Source organism: Mesoplodon bidens (genome assembly GCF_964165515.1).
Source record: "Mesoplodon bidens genome assembly, chromosome: 1".
NCBI lineage: Eukaryota > Metazoa > Chordata > Mammalia > Artiodactyla > Ziphiidae > Mesoplodon > Mesoplodon bidens.
In genome coordinates this window covers 84,263,691-84,289,073 of record NC_138176.1, presented here as the reverse complement: position 1 = coordinate 84,289,073, position 25,383 = coordinate 84,263,691, and the positions used below count along the sequence as shown (strand labels likewise).

At 37.7% G+C, this 25,383-nt stretch overlaps 1 protein-coding gene across 1 annotated transcript in view; it reads right to left on the bottom strand.

Moving 5' to 3' along the window:
- The window catches only part of LOC308613262 (bifunctional heparan sulfate N-deacetylase/N-sulfotransferase 3), a gene marked incomplete at its 3' end in the record, with an annotated part of 144,670 nt that extends 130,032 nt beyond the window's left edge, over positions 1-14,638 (bottom strand). Inside the window, exon 1 of the mRNA XM_081226474.1 lies at positions 13,425-14,638. Within this exon, the coding sequence (XP_081082600.1) occupies positions 13,425-14,447 (1,023 nt within the window). The 5' untranslated portion in view covers positions 14,448-14,638. The remainder of the gene's footprint in view (positions 1-13,424) is intronic.
- Between the last annotated feature and the right edge of the window lie 10,745 nt (positions 14,639-25,383).

Sequence of the window (25,383 nt, the reverse complement as noted above, 5' to 3'; positions counted from 1 at the left end):
TGAAGTTGCAAGTGATAGTGATTTTGGAGATCTAATTCTAGCAATAAACTTCTAACAAGAATGAAAAATACAGCTTTCCTTTTCCATTATTCATTTGCCCCTGAGTCAGACCAATGACAGTGCTCCTGTATCAGATAAGAAATATCAAAATTGGGAAAGTGTTTTCTCTTCTCCTTTTACTCTCTTTAAATGCTTATTACATTTCTAAAGCAGATTAGCAAATCAGGCAAAAATATTTTGAATATCCACCTAAACTATTTTTTGGCAAAGCAAATACACTAGAATTAAAATCAGTCTTCATTATAATGCCTTCTTTCTCTTGAAAATATTGTCAGATAATTTTTGTTAAAAATTTTGTAACATACAATATCTCTTAAAGGTATTTTTCAGTAGTGTCAATAGATCAGAAATTCAAGTCTGACAAGATACAAGTGTTAACTATTTTTGATGACAGCAACTCTAACCTTTGAATGGTTTATTGTCAAAACCACTCAATTCAGTTACTCAAGGGTATCAAGTAAGTTGTCTTTCTAGGTGAACTCAAATACCTTGTTTCTTAGGATTCCTGAACAAGGAATGACTCTGTTATATGTTGTTCTGATGTATATATTGATAGATTATTTAATCCAAAATGAAGAATAGAATAGTGACGAACTATTTTTTTCTTTTTCTTTTTTTCCCAAATAGATCATTGTTCAATGCCCCAACCAGCTGGCTTAATTTCTACATGCAGTTTTTTCTTTTTTTGGAAAGCTGATTCTACTCAGTATATATAGTTCAGAGAAAAAAACAGAGACAGTAAGTTACGTAAAAATAAATATGTAAATCTAAAGGGGGAGAAAATGAACCATGGCTGTACAAATCCAAACACTGGGAATCAAAGCAGGGGAGTGGAGGAGAGAAGGGATAAGCAGATGGAATAGAATTCCACTGTTGTTTTTGGATTGGGGTAATTAGAGGAAGGATTCTAAAGAGGGAAAAGCGATAAAATAAGGGCTGAGGTAGGTGCAGGAACACAAGATATGTCAAAGACAATAAAATGGAGAGAGAAAAAATGTATGATAAAACTGGTGATCAGTGCTTAAGTAACTGTGTGGTAGTCCTAATAAACTGGCTTTTAAAATTGTTTTTTAGTTAGTTTCATAATGGATGCACTTTTAGAAAAATGACCTTGGAAACGACTGAAGTAGTGAATTGGTGATAGTCACAATCTGCTCCTACTGAGCAGTCTTTGGAGAGCTAAATTTCTTAAACTTCCCAAATGAATAAAGGGTTACTTGCTTGCCGGTGTCAACTTGTAGAGTGTAAGGGGTAGGAAGAGTTTATGAGCACAATAATTTAATTTTCCCTAATTAATTACCATTGACTCAGCTAAATTTATTGTTCGATCATAGGTATGGCATCAAAGTTTCATTTCCCAATGAGAACAGTAGTAAAGTGTTTTGGGGGATTGAGCAGCTGTAAGAATTGCTGACATGACTACATGAAGAGCATAGTTTGTGGCAGAATAATGCTTCCTTCCTCCCCTTCCCTCCCCAAGATAAACAAGTACTAAGCCCTGAAACCTGTGAATATGTTATGTGATATGGCAAGAAGGATTTGGCAGATGTGATTAAATTAAGGACCTTCATATAGGGATTATGTGGGTGGGCCAATCAAATCATGTGGGTCCTTAAAAAGTGGAAAACCTTCCCAGTTTTAGAGGTAGATGTGGCTATGAAAGAAAGGCATAGAAAGATGTAACACTGCCAGCTTTGGAGATGAAGGAAGGTAACATGAGCCAAGGAATGTGGGCAGACTTTGGAAGATGGAAAAGGTAAGGCAATAGATTCTCCCCTAAAGCCTCCAGAAAGGAACACAGCCCTGCCAATACCTGGAACTTAACTCAGTGACACCCATGTGGGACCCCTGGCCTCCAGAATTGTTAAGTGATAAATCTGGGTTGTTTTAAGCCACTAAGTTAGTGGTACTCTGTTACAGGAACAAAAGGAAACAAACACATTTTAGTAATTGGTATATTACTGGTATACTGGTATATTGCTATATATATATATGTATATATATATATATATATATATATATATATATATATATATATATATATATTGGGCTTTGTTGGATCTTCATTGCTGAGCATGGACTTTCTCTAGTTGCAGTGAGCAGGGGCTACTCTTCGTTGCAGTGCACAGGCTTCTCATTGCGGTGGCTTCTCTTGTCGTGGAGCACGGGCTCTAGGCACACGGGCTCCAGTAGTTGCGGTGCATGGGCTCAGTAGCTGTGGCTTGCGGGCTCTAAAGTGCAGGCTCAGTAGTTGTGGCACATGGGCTTAGTTGCTCTGCGGCACATGGGATCTTCCCGGACCAGGGATCAAACCCATGTCCCCTGCATTGGCAGGCAGATTCTTAACCACTGTGCCACCAGGGAGGGAAGTCCCAGTAATTGGTATAATTAATAATTATAACTATTATTATGTATAATCATTCTAATTATTAATATGAAAATGAAGACACCTAATTTTTAAGGTAAAATTCCAATATGTACCAAATGAGTAATTTTAATACTTTAAACATTTTAGCCCACTTTGAAGTTTAATAAAACCAGTTGACTATGTTTCTGTTGTCTATAAATAGTCCATAAATTATGTCAAGTAGATCTCGTAATTTATTTTATATTTACATTGTGATTTTAAGAGCTATTTAGTATCTGAGGCTACAGTTCCATATGCATAAATGGCCTATAAAAGTTAAGAATAAAAAGTGTTTTAGGGCTTCCCTGGTGGCGCAGTGGTTGAGAGTCCGCCTGCCGATGCAGGGGACACGGGTTCGTACCCCGGTCCGGGAAGATCCCACATGCCGCGGAGCAGCTAGGCCCGTGAGCCATGGCCGCTGAGCCTGTGCGTCCAGAGCCTGTGCTCCGCAACAGGAGAGGCCGCAGCGGTGAGAGGCCCGTGTACCGCAAAAAAAAAAAAAAGTGTTTTAGCTATTAATTAATGTCTCCCAGAGACTAAGACAATATACCAGAATTTACTTCATTTAAAAAAAATGTGTGTGCTTAAAAAAATATTAGGAATACCTGTATAACGCATAGTAAAATATCATAGGGACTGTAAAATCTGAACGTACACAGAGAGAAAGTTAAATTATCTTTTTTTTTTTTTTTTTTTGTGGTATGCGGGCCTCTCACTGTTGTGGCCTCTCCCGTTGCGGAGCACAGGCTCCGGATGCGCAGGCCCAGCGGCCATGGCTCACGGGCCCAGCCGCTCCGCGGCATATGGGATCCTCCCAGACCGGGGCACGAACCCGTATCCCCTGCATCGGCAGGCGGACTCTCAACCACTGCGCCACCAGGGAGGCCCTTAAATTATCTTAATTATGGAAAACTTCGGTACTTTAATTGAGCTAGCACCAAAAGTATCTGTCATTTTGTCACCCTAATTCAATCAAAACTGCTTAAATGATGACAGTTACCAGAACTGAGGCAAAGTGCCTGGAAAAAAGACATTAGTGCATAGGAAGGTGAACTTGTTAACTCAAATCTTCAAGTAAAATCTGCCTTGGCCAAATCACTGCAGTTACTTAAGTCCAAGGCATTTCAAGAAGTGATTGATACTTTTTTCCAAACTTATAATTAAATCCAAGGCAGAGCTTCAGATATGACCCATCAAACTATAATAGACTCTGTCTTGGATCTAATTTGCTATAAAGTAGTGTAGGAATGATTTGATATGGACACCACAGTACTGTGTTAGGGGGCAACTGGGGAGTAGTGTGCGGGGGAAAGCTCAGCTTTTGGAGCAGGTGGAGATGCATCTTGTATCCTGGGACTGGCTCTTGCTGGTTGAAAGATCTTAGGCAACTTAATCTTAGACTGTGAACTTCAGTTTCTTCATATGAAGTGATGGTACTTATAATCATTGTTTTATAGGATTTTTTAATGAAAATTAAATAATAAATATAAAACACAAAACAATGTATGTACTCAGTAAGTGTTACCCCTCTTGGGAGTGGCTAAGTACCCCCAAATATATCATTATAAAATAATTACATCTTTTATGTAATTATTATAAGCCATCAGCACAGAAATATAAAAAATCAATCCAAAGAAGGAAATAACCCAGTAAAATTTTCTCCTTTGTTCTTCACTTCCTTTATAAAAAACATGTTTCATTATTCATCAATGTACCCCTTAAAATCCTTATCACGGCACTTAGAGTAGATGTTCATAATTCTCTGAACTGAATTGAATATCTCTAGCATCTAAATCTGTACTGAGAGTTTTCCTCTTGTAATCTTCTGCTCATCTAGTGTGTAAAACTTGTCATTGCCTGGTTGAGCTTTAGTACCATCTATGATTGCCCTGCTTTTTATCCTGCTTGGGAAGGATTCATCACATCGGACCTTTAAAAATGTAATTAGTCACCAAATATTGTTTATATATTCATGTGGTGTTCAGAAACATCATTTTTTCTCCTTTAAATAATTTAAAACTCATTCTTTTAGAATGTCATTGTGTAACAAATGACTCCTTGATATTAATAGTAATAGAGATACATTCCATCTCACAATGTAACAAATTTAATAAAATTTATTAAATGTAAGTAGATTATGGAAACAAAATAGTTTTTCCCTTTGCTAAACTATTTTCTTATTTCCCCATGTTAAATTATTGCCAAAACCTATTTCCAGAAAATTATTTCCTTAATATAATTGTCTTTATAGCTGCTAGCACACTATGGCTATTTAATTTTGATAATAATATTGAGAATGATGTATTTTCTTGTATATTATAAATCACATTATCTAAAATTTAGAAATAAGTATTCTACCAAACTGAAAGAGAAACATTTCATATACGTTCATAAGAACAGTCCCAAATTGCCTAACTTTTTGACAATTATAAAACAATATAGGGCCCAGAGGGATTCAGATACATTTTACTACCACAAACATTCAGGTGACTTGTAGGGAGCCCTATTTTTCCTAGTATGAGCAACAATGGTTATACATGAAGGAACTATCAACTAAGCATTGTAAATTCAACAAAACTGTCTTTCAAAGACAAGGGTGAATAAAAACATTTACATTCCATAAAATCTGAGAGTTTACCGTGAATAGACTCTCACTAAAGGAACATCTAAAGGATATGCTCCAGGAAGAATGGGATTCATCCACTCAACAAATATATAAGGAGCCAGACACACTTTTAGATGCTGGGGATACCTCAGTGAACAAACAGATGAGAAAATCTTGTCCTCATGGTGTTTACATTTTAGTAGCCAAAGTCACAAACCAACAAAAATAGGTAATTACATAGAGTCTGTCCAGTAGTGTGCTATTAAACCTTTAACAACTGGCTCTTTGAAAAGAAAAAAACCTGAATTTATAGAATTTGCCAGTTTCTGTGGTAATACTACGCCCATGCCAAAATGCCAAACTACTGGCCATGTTATTGAAGCTGGGAAGAGATGTACACAGTTGACCTGGTGAGCATGTGCCAATTTCAGCACACTATTGATGATCATAAGTGCTAGGGAAAAAAATTAGGAAAAGATGAGAAGACTTGGAGTGTTGCAATTTTAAAGAGAATGGTCAGAGAAGACGTCACTGAGAAGGTGACATTTGAGTAAAGACCTGAAGGAAGTGAGGAAGAGAGCCATGCACCAATTTGGGGGAAAAACATTTTAGGCAGAAAGAACAGCAAGTACAAAACCCTAAAGCAGGAGCTGGAACAGCAAGGAGGCTAGGGAGGTTAGAGTGAAGAGGAGGGGAGCAGGACATGTGATCAGGGAGTTAAGGAGAGGGTATAAAAGACTAAGAATTTTGGCTTTTAGCGTGGGTGAGACTGGAAGTCACTGGAGGGTTCTGAGAAGAAGGACATGATCTGAATTATATGTCAATGACATCTCTCTGGCTTACCTGTTGAAAAGGAGTAGGCCAATCTCATTAAACCATGATGGTAGTAAAAATAATAATGTCTAATAAACAGCCATAACATAGAAAGGCCCATTGTGGGGTGGGGGTGGGAGGACTTGGGAGTTTGGGATTAGTAGATGCAAACTATTATATATAGGATGGATAAACAACGAGGTCCTACTGTATAGCACAGGGAACTATATTCAATATCCTGTAATAAACCATAATGGAAAAGAATATGAAAAAGAATATATATATATATATATATATATATATATATATATATATATATATAAACTGAATCAGTTTCCTGCACTTCACAAATTAACACAGTATTGCAAATCAACTATACTTCAATAAAATAAATTAAAAAAAAAAAGAATGGCTTATCAGCCGAAGGAGAGTGGACATGATTGGAGACAAAGTACTTTGCACTTTTTGACTGAGGTGTGAGAATATTAATATTACCCCTGCTTATTAGTACATATGTATAAATTTCTGGAGAAACCACTAGTTTGATATATATTAAAAATAAATATATAAATATATATATATAATATATATATATATATATAATATATATATATATTTCAAACCAAGAATGGGTAGAAAAGAGAAGGAAACTGACAATAAAAGCAATAAAGGACAGAGAGAAAGAAAAGAAGATACAGAACAAGTGGGACAAATATAAAGCACAAAATAAGGTAGCTGAAATTAATCCATACACATTGATAATCATATTAAGTGTACATAGACCGATCTTGTTAATTAAAAGGCAAATATTGACACAGTAGATAAAAAGCAAAAGTCATAGAAAGTTGTTCTCAAAACTAATTTATAGGGCTTCCATGGCGGCGCAGTGGTTGAGAGTCCGCCTGCCGATGCAGGGGACACGGGTTCATGCCCTGGTCTGGGAAGATCCCACATGCCGCGGAGCGGCTGGGCCCATGAGTCATGGCCGCTGAGCCTGCACATCCGGAGCCTGTGCTCCACAACGGGAGAGGCCACAACAATGAGAGGCCCGCATACAGCAAACAAACAAACAAACAAACAAAAAACTAATTTAAAATGTAAAGACATGATAGAGCAAATATAAAAATGAGATAAAGTATAATTTTTAAATAGTATCCCCCCAAAAGCCAGTGTAGCTCTACTAGTATTAAGATAGCCATAGAATAATAAAATATTAAATTAATATATAAATATATACACACACACTTAAATAACATAGCTTCAAAATATGTAAGGGAACAACTGACAGAAAAACAACGAAATATTTACAATCCACTATTAGAGTTGGAGAATTAAACATACCACCTTTGGTAACATCAAGTAGTACACTCTATTCCTTCCCCTCCATCCAAAAAAAGATCAAAACAGGAAGAATACAGAAGCTCTGAACCACACATTTAACAAAGTTGAGCTAATAGATATACCTTGACTGTACAATATATGTTCTTATAAGAATATTGTATCCAGTCATAAAGTGATTCTAGCAAATGGAAAGTATTGGTATCAAAGAGACACATGCTTCCAGAGCACAATGCAATTAAAGTGGATGTTAGCAAATAAAAAATAAGAAACATCACAGAAAATGGAAAGGAATTAGAGAAATATGAGTTTAGGGGGAAACAAAGATTGGTGCTATGTACATGCCTTAACATCCATCAGTAGTGAGCTATCTGGAGAAATGTTTCCTTTCTATTTTTACTTATGACAGAGTAACTGGTTGCAGTTGCCTTTTCCCTGCAAACATTTGGTGTGTCAGTTTCTTTTTCAATGACTTTACGAAACCTCTGGCTTGACCTTAGCTGGGGCAAGGAAGGTTCTTGTGAGAGGGTGAGGTCAGGCAGCACGAAGCTCCCCTTCACTGAAGCTTCCATTTCAGCCTCAGGGGGTTCAGCTCCCCCTGCATGACAGAGAAGTCAGCCAAGTCTGTCTTCTGAGCCTGATACCACTCACTTCTCAGAGCTTTACGGCGTCCTACTTCTATTTTCGGCACTTTCTTTTCCCTAGGCGCTCTGGGACCTTCAGTTAGCAGGGAAAATAATGATAAAGTCACTCATAGAGAACTGTCCTCTCTTATGAGGCCACTTACAAAATGTAGATTTAAGAGGTAATCAACAAACAGCCAAACTAAGGAATAGTGAAGCATAAGGGAGCAGTGGGAAAGGTTAGGGTAGTGAGGACGGGGAATGGTTGCTGAGTCCCTCCAGTCATGCTCAGGCCCCTGTTTAGTGTGCTCAGATCCAGCTGGGCTGGTTCTTCATTTTCTCACGGATGTTAGAAAGTTTGTCAACGTTAGAAAGAGTGCGTGTGCCTATTCTAGAAGGAGAAGGAGGGAGAAACATAGGCATGAGAGTGATAGCCAGCTCTTTTATTTGTTGCACGTATACCTGCAGAGAGTTCAGTAAAACCCTTAAGACCACTTTTATCAGAGCCTCCTCCCTGTTCCACTTCCTACCTATCTTAGGGCTGAAATGTTATACGAAACGGTCTAAGTTTAAAGGTATAATGCATCTTAGGCCGAGCGAATTCATTCTTCTAAGAGAGAATTTGAAATTGTTAGTATTCATTTGGTCATGCTGTGCTTTCATGTATAACTTTAAAATGCTTTAATGGGAGAAGTATCTATTTATATACCCACTTTCCCTCTCCAAAAAGCCTTTCTCCAAAAACCACTAGTCTCAGGATGTTTGAGGACAGGTGTTAGAACACTAGGAACTTGAATTTTCTAACATCACAAAACTAGTCCATGGTAAATTTGAGAAAAGTCTTGTCCATTTAGTTCAATACACACACAGACACACACACACACACATATGTCCTTCCTGACTTCAGTTTTACTGAATGTAGTATAATATTTGTCTACACTATGTTCTTTGGTTCTTTAAGGGCTATGGCTTGTGGCTTGTAAGTTCTCCAACTAATGAAGATAATACCTTAGGTCCATTATTTATCTTCTTCCTCTTGAAGAGTCATATATTTTGTGCCATGTCACAGTTTCTTCTGTAGCTTTGAGGCTCTTTGAAACGTGCTCATATTATTCAGTAGCAAGGCAGGTAAAAACTGATATTGCATTGCTAATTCTAATCTTCCGATTAAATAAGGAAACACAGTTTTTTTGTCCCACATAAGGAAAAAAAGCACGTTTGCAGTGATTAGCATCATAGTTAAAATTTACGTGGTATGCAACCATCCTTCTAATTTTGCAAGAAACATTCTACGTCACCTTCAATTTCCTCACATTCTTTTTAATTTTCCTAATACATCAAATAGGGTAAGTGTAATACTTGTTATTTTTAGTGGTAATAATTAAATAAAAGAGCTTTATGAAAATATTTCTATTAATTATGTACTATTAATCACCACATCCATGACCTTTTCTTAGACCACCTGCTCTTGGATCTTCCTTCCTAGGAAAAAATCCTTCCCTTACCCTAGTTAGTTAGGGAGACCTAGCATTCCAGTTTGCCTGGGACTCTGAATTTTAGCATTGAATGCCCTCAGTGTAAGTAAACCAGGATAGTTGGTCCCTCTAACTCTAGCCCACCCTCCAGCTAATTTCTCTTCTCTCTTTTATATCAAAATTTCTCCACTGAGTACTCCACGTTCTCCTCCTTCGTATCTTAACCCCCTAATTTACTCCTGAACTTACTTCAGCTGTGCCTCTGCCTCGATCATTCCATTACCCTGGATCTTGTAAGAGTCCCCAGTGACTTTTTGTCTTTTGCCAAAGGAGACTTGCCATTTCTTACCTCAGTGGACCCTGCTATTAGATCACACCCTCACTGAAGCTCTTTACTCCCAAGGCTTGTATAGCATCACAGCTTTCTGGTCTCCGACTATTCTGACTCTTATTCACAGGTTTTTCTCTCTCCACTTATTTTCTGACTCTTATTCACAGGATTTTCTCTCTCCACTTATTTTCTGAAAGATGATTTTCCTCAAGATTCTACACTCTATCTTCTTCTCTTGTCACTCTATAAACCCTTTCCCTGGCTGATCTCACATACTTTCATGCTGAAAGTGAACCATCCCCTAATTAGAATGATAACTTCAAAAACTACACTTGCTACCCAGACTTCTCGGGAGCCAACTACCTGTTAAACATCTATACCTGTATGTCCCAGATGCACTAAAATAAAACTGAAAATTTTAATATGACCTCTAATGACCTTCATTATGATCTTGCTCTCTCCTCTTTCTTTGTTGTTGGAATAATCAACTATTATTCAACTACACTAAATATCATTTTTTAACTTTAAAAAATTTTTATTGAAGTATAGTCGATTGACAACGTTGTGTTAATTTTTATTGTACGGCAAAGTGATTCAGCTATACATATATATATATATATATATATATATATATTCTTTTTTATTATGGTTTATCCCAGGATACTGAATATAGTTCCCCTTGCTATACAGTAGGACCTTGTTGTTTATCCATTCTATATATAATAGTTTGCACCTGCTAATCCCAAACTCCCAATCCTTCCCCCTCCCCCTTGGCAACCACAAGTCTGTTCTCTATGTCTGTGAGTCTGTTTCTGTTTCATAGATACGTTCATTTGTGTCATATTTTAGATTCCACATATAAGTGGTATCATATGTCTTTCTCTTTCTGACTTACTTCACTTAGTATGATAATCTCTAGATCCATCCATGTTGCTGCAAATGGCATTATTTCATTCTTTTTAATGACTAATGTTCCACTGTATATACATACCACATCTTTATCCATTCATCTGTTGATGGACATTTAAGTTGTTTCCATGTCTTGGCTGTTGTAAATAGTGCTGCTATGAACATAGGGGTGCATGTATCTTTTTGAATTATAGTTTTGTCTGGATATATGCCCGGGAGTGGGACTGCTGAATCACATGGCAACTCTATTCAACTACGCTAAAAATCTTAATGTCATCCTTGATTATATTCTCTTTCATCTCCATTGATCCAATTACTAAGTTTTCAACTTTACCTTCGATATTGTTCTGATATTGGTCATTCCTTCTCCATTCTTATTCTCATTTCCTAGTCTCAAGAAATCTTCTTTTGTCTGAATATCATCTCTACAGCCTCCTAAATCATTATATCACTATAGCTTTGCCTTCTAAATCTGTTCTGCTTAATAGGACTTAACAGTTCTGGTACACAGCACACAGTATAGTGTTTCACACAGCATTACTTACATAAAAGCACACAGGCACTTTTCCTATTGTACTCACCATATTGCAAGCTATCTACCTATTTATCACTCCCACTCCACCCCTACCAAGACAGTGGTACACTCATTAAGGGGGAGCCATGCTTTATTTATCTTTGTATCCCTAGTGCCTACCTCCATGGCTGGTGTGTGATATGGCCGTTCCAAGTATTGAGCAGGAAGATGCTCAGCACAATCTTCACCTGTGTGCTTTCTGAGCTTCTCTAACTACCCTCCCCACCCTCTCTTCTAAAGGGATAAGACCATGGTGTATGTTTCTATTTACATATCACCAAAACTACTTCACATGTAGGACATGCTTAATAACTAGTTACAGAATGAATCAATGAAGGAATGAATGAATGGATGAATGACTATGTCTAGAGACACAATCACAGATACAATTCAGAAGTAGTTCAAAAACCCAAATAATTCAAAACATACTTTCTTTTAAGCCTTTAGGTTTGTTAGAAAATATATTCCCATCTAAATGTGAGCAATTCATAAAATATTTTACACGTTAAATTCTTATTGAATTTATTCAGTAAGGTTTTAATTTTTATAACACTTAAAAATGGCTTAACCTTAAGAGCACTAAAGGCATTTTGTATAATTTTAGAGGATATAGTAGAATTTGCATAAAACTCGGAGATTTATCTAGCATATTTTTAATGACATAACAACATATTTTGACATTTTTAAAGACTTGTATTTTAGAAATAAAGCCTTAAAATTTTTTTATCATAATATTTTGAAATGGAAAAATTAGAAAGAGAATTATATATGTTTGTAATTTTCAAGGATATAATAAATGTTTTTTTTTCATAATAAATGTTTAAACTATCAGCTTGGTTTAATTTAGCTACATTTTCAAAGACTATTTCAAAAGACTAATGAAAACTTAAGTACAACTTCATTAATTAATTTATATTGACTTAAAAGGAAGAGTCTAGGGCCTCCCTGGTGGCGCAGTGGTTGAGAGTCCGCCTGCCGATGCACGGGACGTGGGTTCGTGCCCCGGTCTGGGAGGATCCCACATGCCACGGAGCGGCTGGGCCCGTGAGCCATGGCCGCTGAGCCTGCGCGTCCGGAGCCTGTGCTCCGCAACGGGAGAGGCCACAACAGTGAGAGGCCTGCATAACGCAAAAAAAAAAAAAGGAAGAGTCTAAAATATTGCCAAGAATATGAAAGGTTTTTTTTTCTTTTCAGTCTTCACACTCTCTTATGGTAACATTTAATAGTCCTTCTGGTATTCTTAGCTCATTTAAGTAGTGTGATGAACATTACTATTATTTGCCAGATGCTTAGTGTCTGGAGAAAAGAATGCAGTTTCAAGACTTTTTTTCCATCTGATTCAGTACTTTATATTTTACCAAAAGGTCAAAGCTATATAGAATAAAAATTATGTATCAAAATCTCTTCTTTCACTTTTACGCGAAATCGATATGTAGTATAACAGAGATAGAATCCAGTGGCATTTCGAATGGGAAACTAAGATCAATGTAGATCATTTTAATTTTAAATTCCATTAATATTAAACAGCCAGTTGTTTATGTAATATAATCCCTTCACAATGATAACCAACTATCTTCAAATAATTGTTTTCTATCTAAGGGCAGCAGTTTTACACAGTAAGAAATCTAATCCAATATAAATGTAGCATGATAGGTTTCATATATGAACCAGAAGTGTTCAATGAATTTTGAAAATTAATGTAAATTCTTATGTGTGTATGTGAATAGGTATGCTTGTGTATTCATAGCTTTCCATATTTAGTAGTGCTAATTTTCAGAGTTTCAAAAAAGTAATAAGAGAAAATGAGTCACACATTTGACTTCCAGAAACATCTGAACTTGCTACTTATGAGATCTTTAATTCTTGAAAATTTGTGGGAGTATTTATTTTCATTAAAATAAATTCACCTTGATTTCATAGCTAAATGGACTAAAGTCTTAGATTAGTAATAGTTTACTGAGGTAGATAGTTTCTGGAAAGTAATTAAACAAAGTGGTTTCCACTCTGTAGTTTTAAATACACACAGAAATGCATTTCAGGATTCTGCCACACTCAATCCTTTAGTACAATCTTCATTTTCTTCTTGATTCAGAGAAAAATGTATTATCTACTTAGTTGTTCTAGGGCTGAGATATAGCCCCATATCTCAAAAATAGCTGAGGGTAGCCAACTCATCCCAGTTTGCCTAAGAATTTCCAAATAAAATAAAAATCCTATGTCCCAGGAAATCCCTTAGCCCTAGACAAACCTACTGAGAGATGAACCAAACTTTGAGATAAAGAGCCTTACCTTAACATCATTGGTGTTCATTCTTGTTCCTTCCTTTCCCACAAAAATATCATCAATATCCACGAGAATGTACCTGTCCAAGGACAATGTGAGCCTCTTCCCTGACAAGAAGGAAACAGCATCTATGAAGATGAGCTTATGCAACCAAAAGTTCAAGTTGCTGCCAAAAAGAACTCTGTGAATTCCATCATGGAGCCCCAGGTCGTGTATGACAGTGGCATAAAAACTGCCTTTAGGGATGGGAGGAGAAAGGTTTTCTGGGGTCTTTACTTTGGCAAATATTACTGGTTGGTAGGCTGAGTGATTAATCTGGAAAATGGTCCAGTCAGTTCCAGGTAAAGAACCTTTTTCAAGCTTAGAAGATTTGGTCACATGAAGCAATGGAGAATGAGGATTAATACAACAATCTTTTACTGCAAGGTTTCCATATACAGAAAAAGGGAAACCTTTCAACTGAAAACTCTGTAGGCTCTTCTCACTAGTTTTGTGGAATCCAATGACACCCACACCATATTCAACACAGTATTTATCTAAAAGGCTTCGATTCCAAGAGTCCATATTTATATACTTTAAAATATTCTCATAAATAATGAGAATGTATTTGCCTTTAGTTTTTTCTATAAGTGCTGGGAGATCCCCTTTTCCAGGAGCAATTTCAATGTGATACTGGAATCTGCTGGATTCTAGAATCATAACGATGTCTTGACCGAGCGATGAGTACTGGCTCTCCACAAACACCAGGACTGTGGGTTCTGTCCTTGAGGCATCAGAAAGCTTCCTTGTCTTCACTTCCATCAGCCTGTATGGTAGGTGCTGGAAGTCCCCACAGTCTACTTCTGAAGCCATCTCAGACAGTTCATTTTCCTGTTTGTAGCCACTGTACAGGTAGTAAGCAGAAATAATAATGCTCACCATACAGAATGTGGCAAGCAGAATCACCGTCCTTTGAAAGTGTCTGTGCAGCTTCATGATAAAACTCATGTTGTATATACTTCCCTCAGACTGTTCCAATAGAGGCACCATAAAAAAATAAAAGAAAAAAAGAAAAGATGATGTTTCAGACACTTTTCCAGCCTCAATCAATAGTTTATGTCACCATTGCAGCACATTTGTGTCACTTGATCAGGACTCACAGAAAATATAATCTGAAAAGTAGAATAAAATGCAATAGAATATCAAACATTCAGTCTGCAGCATTAAAATGAGCAAGTTTTTATACTTGTGACTGGCACAAGTGGCAACCTGTTAGGCACATGAACTGGTGTTTGGTAAGTAAGAAAACCACTCTTTCCTTCTCCCAGATCTTAATGAGGATGTGGGAGGGGCACAAAGAGGGAAAGGGCTCCATTGAACAGAGGTCTCTATCCCTAGTATAGAAAAGACGTTGGACTAACAAGGAATTGCCTCTTACTCCTTGAGCTTTGCATGAAATTCTGCAGATCATATAGACTTAAGATCACAGAGAGGTCACCTGAGCCATACACTGCCATATCATGTAATATAGGCTCAAACTATTTGTTTTTAACTGCATACACTGAAAATTCATAAAAGCTTGGATATATTTCATTAAATGCTACTATTAAGACAACAGTTTCTGCTTTTTAGAAAAAGTTCAGTAATTATATAAAAAACTACCATAAAAGTGTTTTTAAAAAACATAATGAAAACAACTGCAACTTCATGAAACACTTTGTTATGCTATAATTTCAAATCCTTTTCAAGTTTCAGTAACCTTTGAAAAATTTAGTAACTTTTGAAAAATAATAAGAAAGAAACATGGGTGCTTTTTAGATTAGAAGTTTATTAGAGTCTTACAGTCCTGGCACTTTTCATGGAAATATCATGGAATATAAAAAAATTTAAGAAAGGTATTATTATTGTCCATAAGGCAGGCTGAAAGCTAGCTGAAGACAGCTGAAAGCGCTAGTGGAGAACATTGTAGTTGACGTTCTTCATAAGATTAGGGTTTATTACACTTCTGTCTCATATTAATTGTCACTTTGGTCCTGTTATCTTCTAAGTAAAATGATAAGGTTAGAATAAATGACCACCAAGAACATTTTGGCTCTAAAATTCTGTGATATTCACCTGTGAAATAAGCAGTGAGCAATATTTTGAATATATATTTATCTTTATGAAGAATATAATATTCTGGAATGTAACTGCAGGATATTTATAGGATAAATATCTTATTTAAATTATATATTGTGCTTTATTCATTCAAATATTTAGGGAATCTATATCATTCATTCAAATATTTATGGGATAATTATCTTTCTATTTAAATTATAAACGTTCAGCAGAGTGACTTTCTTTAAAGGAAACAAAATTATAAGGTAGAGACAGTGACTAGAATGCAAACAATAATGTATGGGTTGTTGATTGGAGACAAACGATTGGCACAGGATGAGAGAACACAGACACCATGGCAAGTGGGGGAGTCTGCAATGTGTCGGGGTTGGATTTGGGCAGAGCCTTGAAGGATGAGGGTAAAATGAATAGGCATCTGAGACAGAGGTAATTTTACAGAGGCAGGTGTGAGTACAATACTGGGTAAGGGACACTCTGATGAAAAGTTGAAAGAAAGAGTGAGGAACAGCTAAAAATAAACTGAATAAAATATGGGTAACTCAGATTATAGAGAGATTAGACAGCATAGAAGTTCATTGTTGAGAAAGCCTGTAGGGAGCCATTAAACTTTCCTGATTTGGGAAATAACACGATAAGGGTGAGATTTTGCGGGGTCGGGGGGAATGAATTAATCAAGAATGTGGAATATATCCCAGAGCAGTGTTAGAGTCAACTCTGGCAAAAGCCAGTATAGGCTCATTTCTCACAGTCCAATCACGGACTGTTAATGCTCACACAGCAGACAGAATGTAGGCAGGGACAAGTCTGAGGGACACTGCAAAGAAAGGAGGTGTTGAACTTCATATTTCATGGGAGGTCTCTGGTACACCACCCTTTGCCAAGTAAAATGCCATTAAGGGCTCTGACATGGTCTCAAAGAAATCCTACTCTTTTAAACATTCTCACATAGGTTTAGGTGTAACTTAAGCAAATCAAAATTACCAGGACAACAGAGAGTTTTCATTGTAACTGTAGTTATTTCATTTTAAAAAGTAACTGTACTTTTAAAGTTAGGTACATGTTTATGAATACTATAATAGTCTGAGGTATAATAGCAGGATACAAAATCTCACATCTCTCTAGGCCTCTGTTTCAATTTTAGCTGTGAAGTGTTTTTGACTGGATACAAAACGTATTACCACATTTTGCATTTCAGATAGCTGTGTCTCATAGTTTGTTCCTATTTTCAGAAGTGAAAGGCATGTAATTCATAAAATTCTTACCTATGATGAGGCAGAATGGTGAGGAATATTTGGTCTCACTATGCAGGACGATTATTAGGAACCTATCAAATTATCTTCTCCATTAGCAAGTATAAAATACTGAAAGACATGTCTTTTCCATTAAACACTTCCAGTGTCCTCCTGAAGCCAAAGGGAATTCCAATGTGTAAGTCCCTGAGCATAGGATTTGGTCTAACATATTTAAATGGATACATTAAGATTCTCTAAGTTTTCTGCAAACCTTTTTTGGCTGCACATCTCACTTCGCTGTGGTCAAATTTAGTCTTTGGGGTGGACTCTCAAAACTTCCTGTTCCTACTGCAACCTCGTCCACCACCACCAACTTCCCATGCTCTCTCTGTCTCCGTTAGCTCTGAAAATCTCGGGATGGACTGAATTGTTGCTGTTACTCCTTCTTCTGCATTAGATGGCCCTGTAGCAGCTTCTCCTGAGCCTTTCACCAGTGGGGCATCACTAAGAAGACAGTTACATGAGGAAAATTAAACTCCTCCACACAATTCCCCTGTGAAAACTTCTCAGCGTGGAGCTGACCTAAACATGGTAAGACTCAGCAGTCACACACAGCCATTGTGGAAAGTATCTTTCCTTTGTACTTCTTGACACTATTATAATTAAAATTCTGTTTAAAGTCAGACTCCCCTGTTTATCTGTAAACTCTAGAAGAGTAGAGATAATGCTTCTTTTGTGTATCACTGAGCCCCTAGGGTCAGGCACAGAGTAAGCACCAAATGGCTATTTGTGGAATTAGTTGAATACAATGGCATATTAACCTTAAAGGTTAATTTGACCCTTCTACTTTATTCTAATGCCATAAATTATTTTTAAGGCTACACATCACTATTAATGATTACAATTATCCATAAATTTGCTGGATTTAATGTCTCTGTTTTATTCATTACTAAGAAATATATTCATACCATCCCAACATGGGACAAAAGAGCAACTATGGTAGATATTAAGTCTTCACCCACCCAAAGATACCTTTCAATTAATCATTCTGCAAGCAGTCTTTAGGTATTTATTGAACACCTGCTTTGGGCTTAGTGCTGTACTAGGTGCTGCGGACACCACAGAAGTAATTTTAGGAATGATTCTTCTCTGTAGAAGCATGGTCTCTATGGGGGAAATGAGACTTGTGAAACAGTAGCCAACACTATGTTACCCATAGTAAGTAGTGATTTGTGCTCTACAGACTATATCTATTATAAGTTTCAGAAGAAAGGGCAAGAGAGAGTAATGAAAGGAAAGTCAGTGGCACTTTCTAAGAGACATGGTGCTTGAGGGGGACATGGCATGATGGGCAGGATTTGGGTACCAGGATGAGGTGAACACATCAGGCATAAAAACCTGGCAAAGTTGAAGAAATGAAATGGTTACAGTGTGTTTATCTGAAAGTCAGCCTAAACTAATTATAAGGCACTGTGTGTTGGGTTGAAAATGGGAATAACATGTGATTGAAAGAGTACTGCAGATTGACAAACATCCTTGGAAGTGACTGTGAACTCAAGAGTGTGAAACAGCATTGGGTATATCTGAACAGAAGAGAGACAATAAAAATAGTGTTTACAGATAATTAGTGTAGCAGTGACATCCAGGATGGACAAAGAGCAGTAATATGAACAGAGAGAGTACCCGCTGCACTGCACGCAGTGAAGAAGCAGATGGAGTCTGGGTAGTCCCAGCTAAGATGCTGCTGCATAATCCAGGTTGGGGGTGGTCTGAGTCCAGACCACGGTGGTTATCGGGGAGAATGAAAACAAAGAGAGACTTGGGAGGAAAAGAGAAAAGGAAACGATTACTGGTTGGGGAAAGGGCCGGCTGGCTTTGGGACTAGAAGAATAAAAGTGCCAGTAATAAAAACACCTTGGAGCAGAAACTGACTTGAGCCAGTGATGGACACTTAGGGTTCAGGCAGGTGACTAAATGATGTGTGGGGAGAGAGCAAAATCACAGTGTTCTAAAAAATAGTTGGATGTTGACAAATAAGAAAGTCAAGGAAATGTTTGAAATTGATGGGTCATGGGTAAATCTCAATATGCTACACAAACTCAGTTCCTCAGAAAAGTCTTTCTGACCAACTCCACTCCTCTCCTCTTTAGGCCAGGTCTCCAGATTATATACTCTAATTATAATTACTTTTCCTTTGGGGCCTTTATCAAAACTCTTATTAATATTAGCAACATGATTTGTTTAATGTCTCTCTGTTTTGTTAGACTGAAATTTCCAAGGGTATAGGATTTGTGTTATTCCCAGTGATCTTTCAAACAAGACAAAGGATAAAAACATATTTAAAGTCCAAAAAGATCAACAGGTAAACCCTTTAGTATAATGACAACAGTGTTCTTGAAGTGCTCTCACAAAAATATATTGAAAATTACAGACTTTTGCATGGTCTGAAGGGTTCTGTGAATGACTAAAGAACAGGCACACGAGCCTGCATGTCAGAGAGTTTCCTGGACACAACTGTCTGTCTTAGAAGCATAGAGCTGACATCTGTGGTTGGACTTGGCCACCCATTCGACCTATGATGAGGAATATGCTGAATGACCAAGAAACTGATTATGAAATTTAGAATATCAACAAACCATTTAGGCAGGCATTTTGGAAGAGTGACAGTAGATACAGGAAAGTTGCAAGGTTGGGCTGGTTATAAGCCTCACCACCTCATCAGGATTTCCTATAAGGCACACTGAAGGAAATTACATCCTGTGGGAAGGCAGAATAACAACAGCAACCCAGCTAACACTAAAGAACACTTACGATATGCCAACACGGCCTTGGGCCCTTTAAAGGCTAAGTAACCTGCCCAAGATGCCTCAGCTTGTAGTAGCTGAAGTGATTTCGAACCCGACAGCCTACATCAAAGATACCGTCCACCTAGGAAGGGAAGTGCAACACATCCCTTTCATGCTAGGGACATGCAGGAAATGGTTATCAAGCACCTCTTCCCTTTAGATGCTGCCGTTTCCTCATGAAATGGGGGATACTTGTGGTACCTACTTAATAGGGTTTTGATGAGGGTTATGAGTTAAAAGTATAAAAAGCTCTTAGAAAATTGTCTGGCACAGAGAATGAATATATTAAATGTTACCTGTTATAATGATGATGATGATGATGATGATGATGGTATAAATAACATAGTAAATGAGAGCAATATCCTGAAGATGGCGAATAAAAATGTATTAAGGGTTCATACAGGGATAGCTACAAACATTCTAGTATGAGCAGAGTGGTGGGAAGTACAGGAAGTCCACTTCTGATGCAGAAATCTAAAGTCAGATGGATCTCACCTCAGAGTAAGAGGCCCAATGAGAGGCATAATTGGCACCGTGTCCATCCTTGGCCTTCTTTTAATCCTGCCTCCCCCTTTCCTAGATAAGCTCATATACTCCCTGGCTTTCATTACCCTCTATGCTCCCCCAAATTCCAAATGTTTATTTGTAACTCAAACCTCCTTCCTCTGAGCTCCAGGACTCCAAATTGAACTGTCGATTTGGTATAATAACAACGCACAGTAACTGTGCCTTTTCTTATTATAGACCCACCACTCCTTGGCTCCACTGGAATCATGTCACAAGCAAGCTCAACCTGTCCATAACTGAATTTGTGATCCACCCTCTAACACCATCTTCATCTTCCCACAACCATCTGGTGGCTCACCCTTGACATCTTCTCTTCCCTCACTCCTGCTTATCTAAATAGACCCAAGAGCTCTCATTTCCATTTTCTAAAACTCATCTGACCCAGTGCTTTTCTCTCCTTTTCCAGGCAATGTCCCTCTCACCTGAACTACTACAACCACTAGCCCCGCCATAAACACTCTTGGCTCCCTCTACACTTTTTTCAATCCAGCATCATAGTACAAATCTGATTGTTTCTTCCCAGCTGAAAATCCAACAATGGCTGCCTATCTCACTTACGGATTAAAACCCAAATTCCTATACACATCCCACAACACACTGAGGTATGCTTCCCACTCTGACATCTCAGGCCTGATTCGATGGTGTGCTCCCAGCTAAGCTCCAGGCAGGAGCTCTGCCTGGAGCTCTTTACTGACTCAGGGTCTTCTTACATGCTGTTCTCTTTGTCTGGAAGTTTTCTCTGCTCTTCTCATTTGGCTTCATTGTCCAAATCCTGTGGCTCTAAGCATAAATGTCCCTGCCTCACAAAAGCCTCCCTGATTCCCTAGATCTGTCAGGGCTCCCTGTAACACACTCTCACATCACCATCTACTTGAACTCTGCAGCACATTCCATAGTTATAATGTGATTAGTCATGTTCCATAGTTAGTCAGTCATGTGATTTTCTGTGTAATATTTCTTCATAGTTGGGAAGAATCTGTAAGTACTTGCCCTGTTCACTTCTGTATTCTTGATATCAACACGGTGCCTGAAGTTAAAACATCCCACTGAATACTTGAAAAATGAGTGAAAAAGAGCTTCTACTAAATTTTACAAATAGCAGCTGCATTCACAAACCAGAGCAGTCACGAAGTCAAACCATCTTCCATGAATGAACACCCTCCATCAGTCACGCTGGCCTCAGTCAGGGTGATAATATAAACACCGTGAATGGCAGTGACCACCTTGACCACAGCCACAAACCAGGCACATCCACAATGTGCCTTTTACTGACTCTTACTCAAATACCGATTTCCCCCTTTCTGATATTTTTCAGAATTGAGAGTGGTTAGGGTTGTTTTGCAATGCATCTGTTTTTAAAAAGGAAAACATCTGTTTTCCACTGAAAACAGTGTTTTCCATTATTTAATTTTCTACATTAATGAAAGGCGGAGGGAGCAATTATTTTTTTGGAATCACAGGCCATTTCATATACATAGTGAAGAACTGACTACATACAAACATACAGTTTGCAAAACATTGCAAAATCTGCAAGGAGAAGCACCTACTTGTCACTGTAACCTAATCTTTTTTCTTCCACTAACACCCAACATCATCCCAAAGTAAAAATCAATTTCCAAATGGAATAGAATCATGTTGGCAGCACAAGAAATGTGAAAAAAAGATTGCCATCTGGAAAATGAGTATTAATAACTAAAGAACTTCAGGTTCTAACATAAATGAAAGAGATTTAAAAGATCTTGACAATATTCCTCTTTCACAAAATTAACCATATTTTATAGTGTTGAAAAACTCATTGGGAGGCCTCAAATACATTACATGAATTTGCTAAAAGTAATTCAGTGATACTAAAAAATTGACAAAGAACATGCTTTTTTCTCTGAGAAAGAATGTGTGAAATTGTGTCATATTTATTGAATCCTGCTGTGGTAGGCAAGTAAGATGCTGATATGCATGGAGTACAACCAAGAATAATACCCTGTCACTAGAACTGGTTTTTTTTTTTTATAAGATGGATGGGAGAAAAGCTGCACTTGGGGATATTAGCTTTGTTTGATATATTGATGGAAAATGACTTTCTATTGCAATTTTCCATCCTTCTGTGTATTTTCCATCCTTCTTATGAAGGAAAGAATACATTTTGTTCAATTCCCTCAGTGTTATGCCATCCAGTGAGGCAAGAGAAGAAAACTATCCCACTGCTGCTTGCTGTTTGCTCTGCCTGTATGACTTATAGGGGAAAAAGTCTGCCTATATCCTCTTAAATTCAGCTAGAATGTATGCATCAGTGCATGCCTAACAACAGGGCATTATGATACTGCAGTGCAGTTTTCAGGATATAATCTAACCCTTGTCATTTAAATCCTCTTCAGAGACGTGGGAACAAGAGATTATTAACCCAGTCTCTTACAGTTTGCCTAGACCATAAGATGTAAAGTTACATAAAAACTCTCCAGAAAGTAGGCATAGAGGGAACTTTCCTCAACATAATAAAGGCCATATATGACAAACCCACGGCCAACATCATCCTCAATGGTGAAAAACTGAAACCATTTCCACTAAGATCAGGAACAAGACAAGTTTGCCCACTCTCACCACCACTATTCAACATAGTTTTGGAAGTATTAGCCACAGCAATCAGGGAAGAAAAGGAAATAAAAGGAATCCAAATTGGAAAAGAAGAAATAAAGATGTCACTGTTTGCAGTGACATGATACTATACATAGAGAATCCTAAAGATACTACCAGAAAACTACTGGAGCTAATCAATGAATTTGGTAAAGTAGCAGGATACAAAATTAATGCACAGAAATCTCTGGCATTCCTATACACTAATGATGAAAAATCTGAAAGTGAAATTAAGAAAATACTCCCATTTACCATTGTAACAAAAAGAATAAAATATCTGGCTTCCCTGGTGGCGCAGTGGTTGAGAGTCCACCTGCTGATGCAGGGGACATGGGTTCGTGCCCCGGTCTGGGAAAATCCCACATGCTGAGGAGTGGCTGGGCCCGTAAGCCATGGCCACTGAGCCTGCGCGTCCAGAGCCTATGCTCCGCAACGGGAGAGGCCACAACAGTGAGAGGCCTGCGTATCTCTCTCTCTCTCTCACACACACACACACACACACACACACAGAATAAAATATCTAGGAAAAAACCTACCTAAGGAGACAAAAGACCTGTATGCAGAAAATTATAAGACACTGAAGAAAGAAATTAAAGATGATACAAACAGATGGAGAGATATACCATGTTCTTGGACTGGAAGAATCAACACTGTGAAAATGACTCTACTACCCAAAGCAATCTACAGATTCAATGCAATCCCTATCGAACTACCAATGGCATTTTTCACAGAACTAGAACAAAAAATTTCAAAATTTGTATGGAAACACAAAAGACCCCGAGTAGCCAAAGCAATCTTCAGAAGGAAAAACAGAGCTGGAGGAATCAGGTTCCCTGACTTCAGGCTATACTACAAAGCTACAGTAATCAAGACAGTATGGTACTGACACAAAAACAGAAATATTGATCAATGGAACAGGATAGAAAACCCAGAGATAAACCCATACACATATGGTCACCTTATCTTTGATAAAGGAGGCAAGAATATACAATGGAGAAAAGACAGCCTCTTCAATAAGTGGTGCTGGGCAAACTGGACAGGTACATGTAAAAGTATGAAATTGGAACACTCCCTAACACCATACACAAAAATAAACTCTAAATGGATTAAAGACCTAAATGTAAGGCCAGACACTATCAAACCTTTAGAGGAAAACATAGGAAGAACACTCTATGACATAAATCACAGCAAGATCCTTTTTGACCCACCTCCCAGAGAAATGGAAATAAAAACAAAAATAAACAAATGGGACCTAATGAAACTTAAAAGCTTTTGCACAGCAAAGGAAACCATAAACAAGACCAAAAGACAACCCTCAGAATGGGAGAAAATATTTGCAAATGAAGCGACTGACAAAGGATTAATCTCCAAAATTTACAAGCAGCTCATGCAGCTCAGTATCAACAAAACAAACTATCCAATCCAAAAATGGGCAGAAGACCTAAATAGACATTTCTCCAAAGAAGATATACAGACTGCCAACAAACACATGAAAGAATGCACCACATCATTAATCATTAGAGAAATGCAAATCAAAACTACAATGAGATATCATCTCATACCAGTCAGAATGGCCATCATCAAAAAAATCTACAAACAATAAATGCTGGAGAGGGTGTGGAGAAAAGGGAACACTCTTGCACTGTTGGAGGGAATGTAAATTGATACAGCCACTATGGAGAACAGTATGGAGGTTCCTTAAAAAACTACAGATAGAATTACCATATGACCCAGCAATCCCACTACTGGGCATATACCCTGAGAAAACCATAATTCAAAAAGAGTCATGTACCAAAATGTTCATTGCAGCTCTATTTACAATAGCCAGGACATGGAAGCAACCTAAGTGTCCATCAACAGATGAATGGATAAAGAAGATGTGGCACATATATACAATGGAATATTACTCAGCCATAAAAAGAAACAATATTGAGTTATTTGTAGTGAGGTGGATGGACCTAGAGTCTGTCATACAGAGTGAAGTAAGTCAGAAAGAGAAAAACAAATACCGTGTGCTAACACATATATATGGAATTTAAGGAAAAAAAATGTTCTGAAGAACCTAGGGGCAGGACAGGAATAAAGACGCAGACGTAGAGAATGGACTTGACGACATGGGGAGGGGGAAGGGTAAGCTGGGACGAAGTGAGCGAGTGGCATGGACATATATACACTAACAAAGGTAAAATAGATAGCTAGTGGGAAGCAGCCGCATAGCACAGGGAGATCAGCTCAGTGCTTTGTGATCACCTAGAGGGGTGGGATAGGGCGGGTGGGAGGGAGGGAGACGCAAGAGGGAAGAGATATGGAAACATATGTATATGTATAACTGGTTCACTTTGTTATAAAGCAGAAGCTAACACACCATTGTAAAGCAATTATACTCCAATAAAGATGTTAAAAAAAAAAGATGTAAATTACAAATCAGTTTTTGGCTGTTTTAGGGCAGGTTACATGAACCAGAGAAGCAGAGGCAGCCAATCTGCAGAGTTGATAATGCAAAAAGAGCAGAGAGGAGCAATGAAAAAATATGACAGGGAGTCCTAAGGAGGTCTGAGGTCCTGGTTCTCTTACTCTCTACCCTATGGATGCATC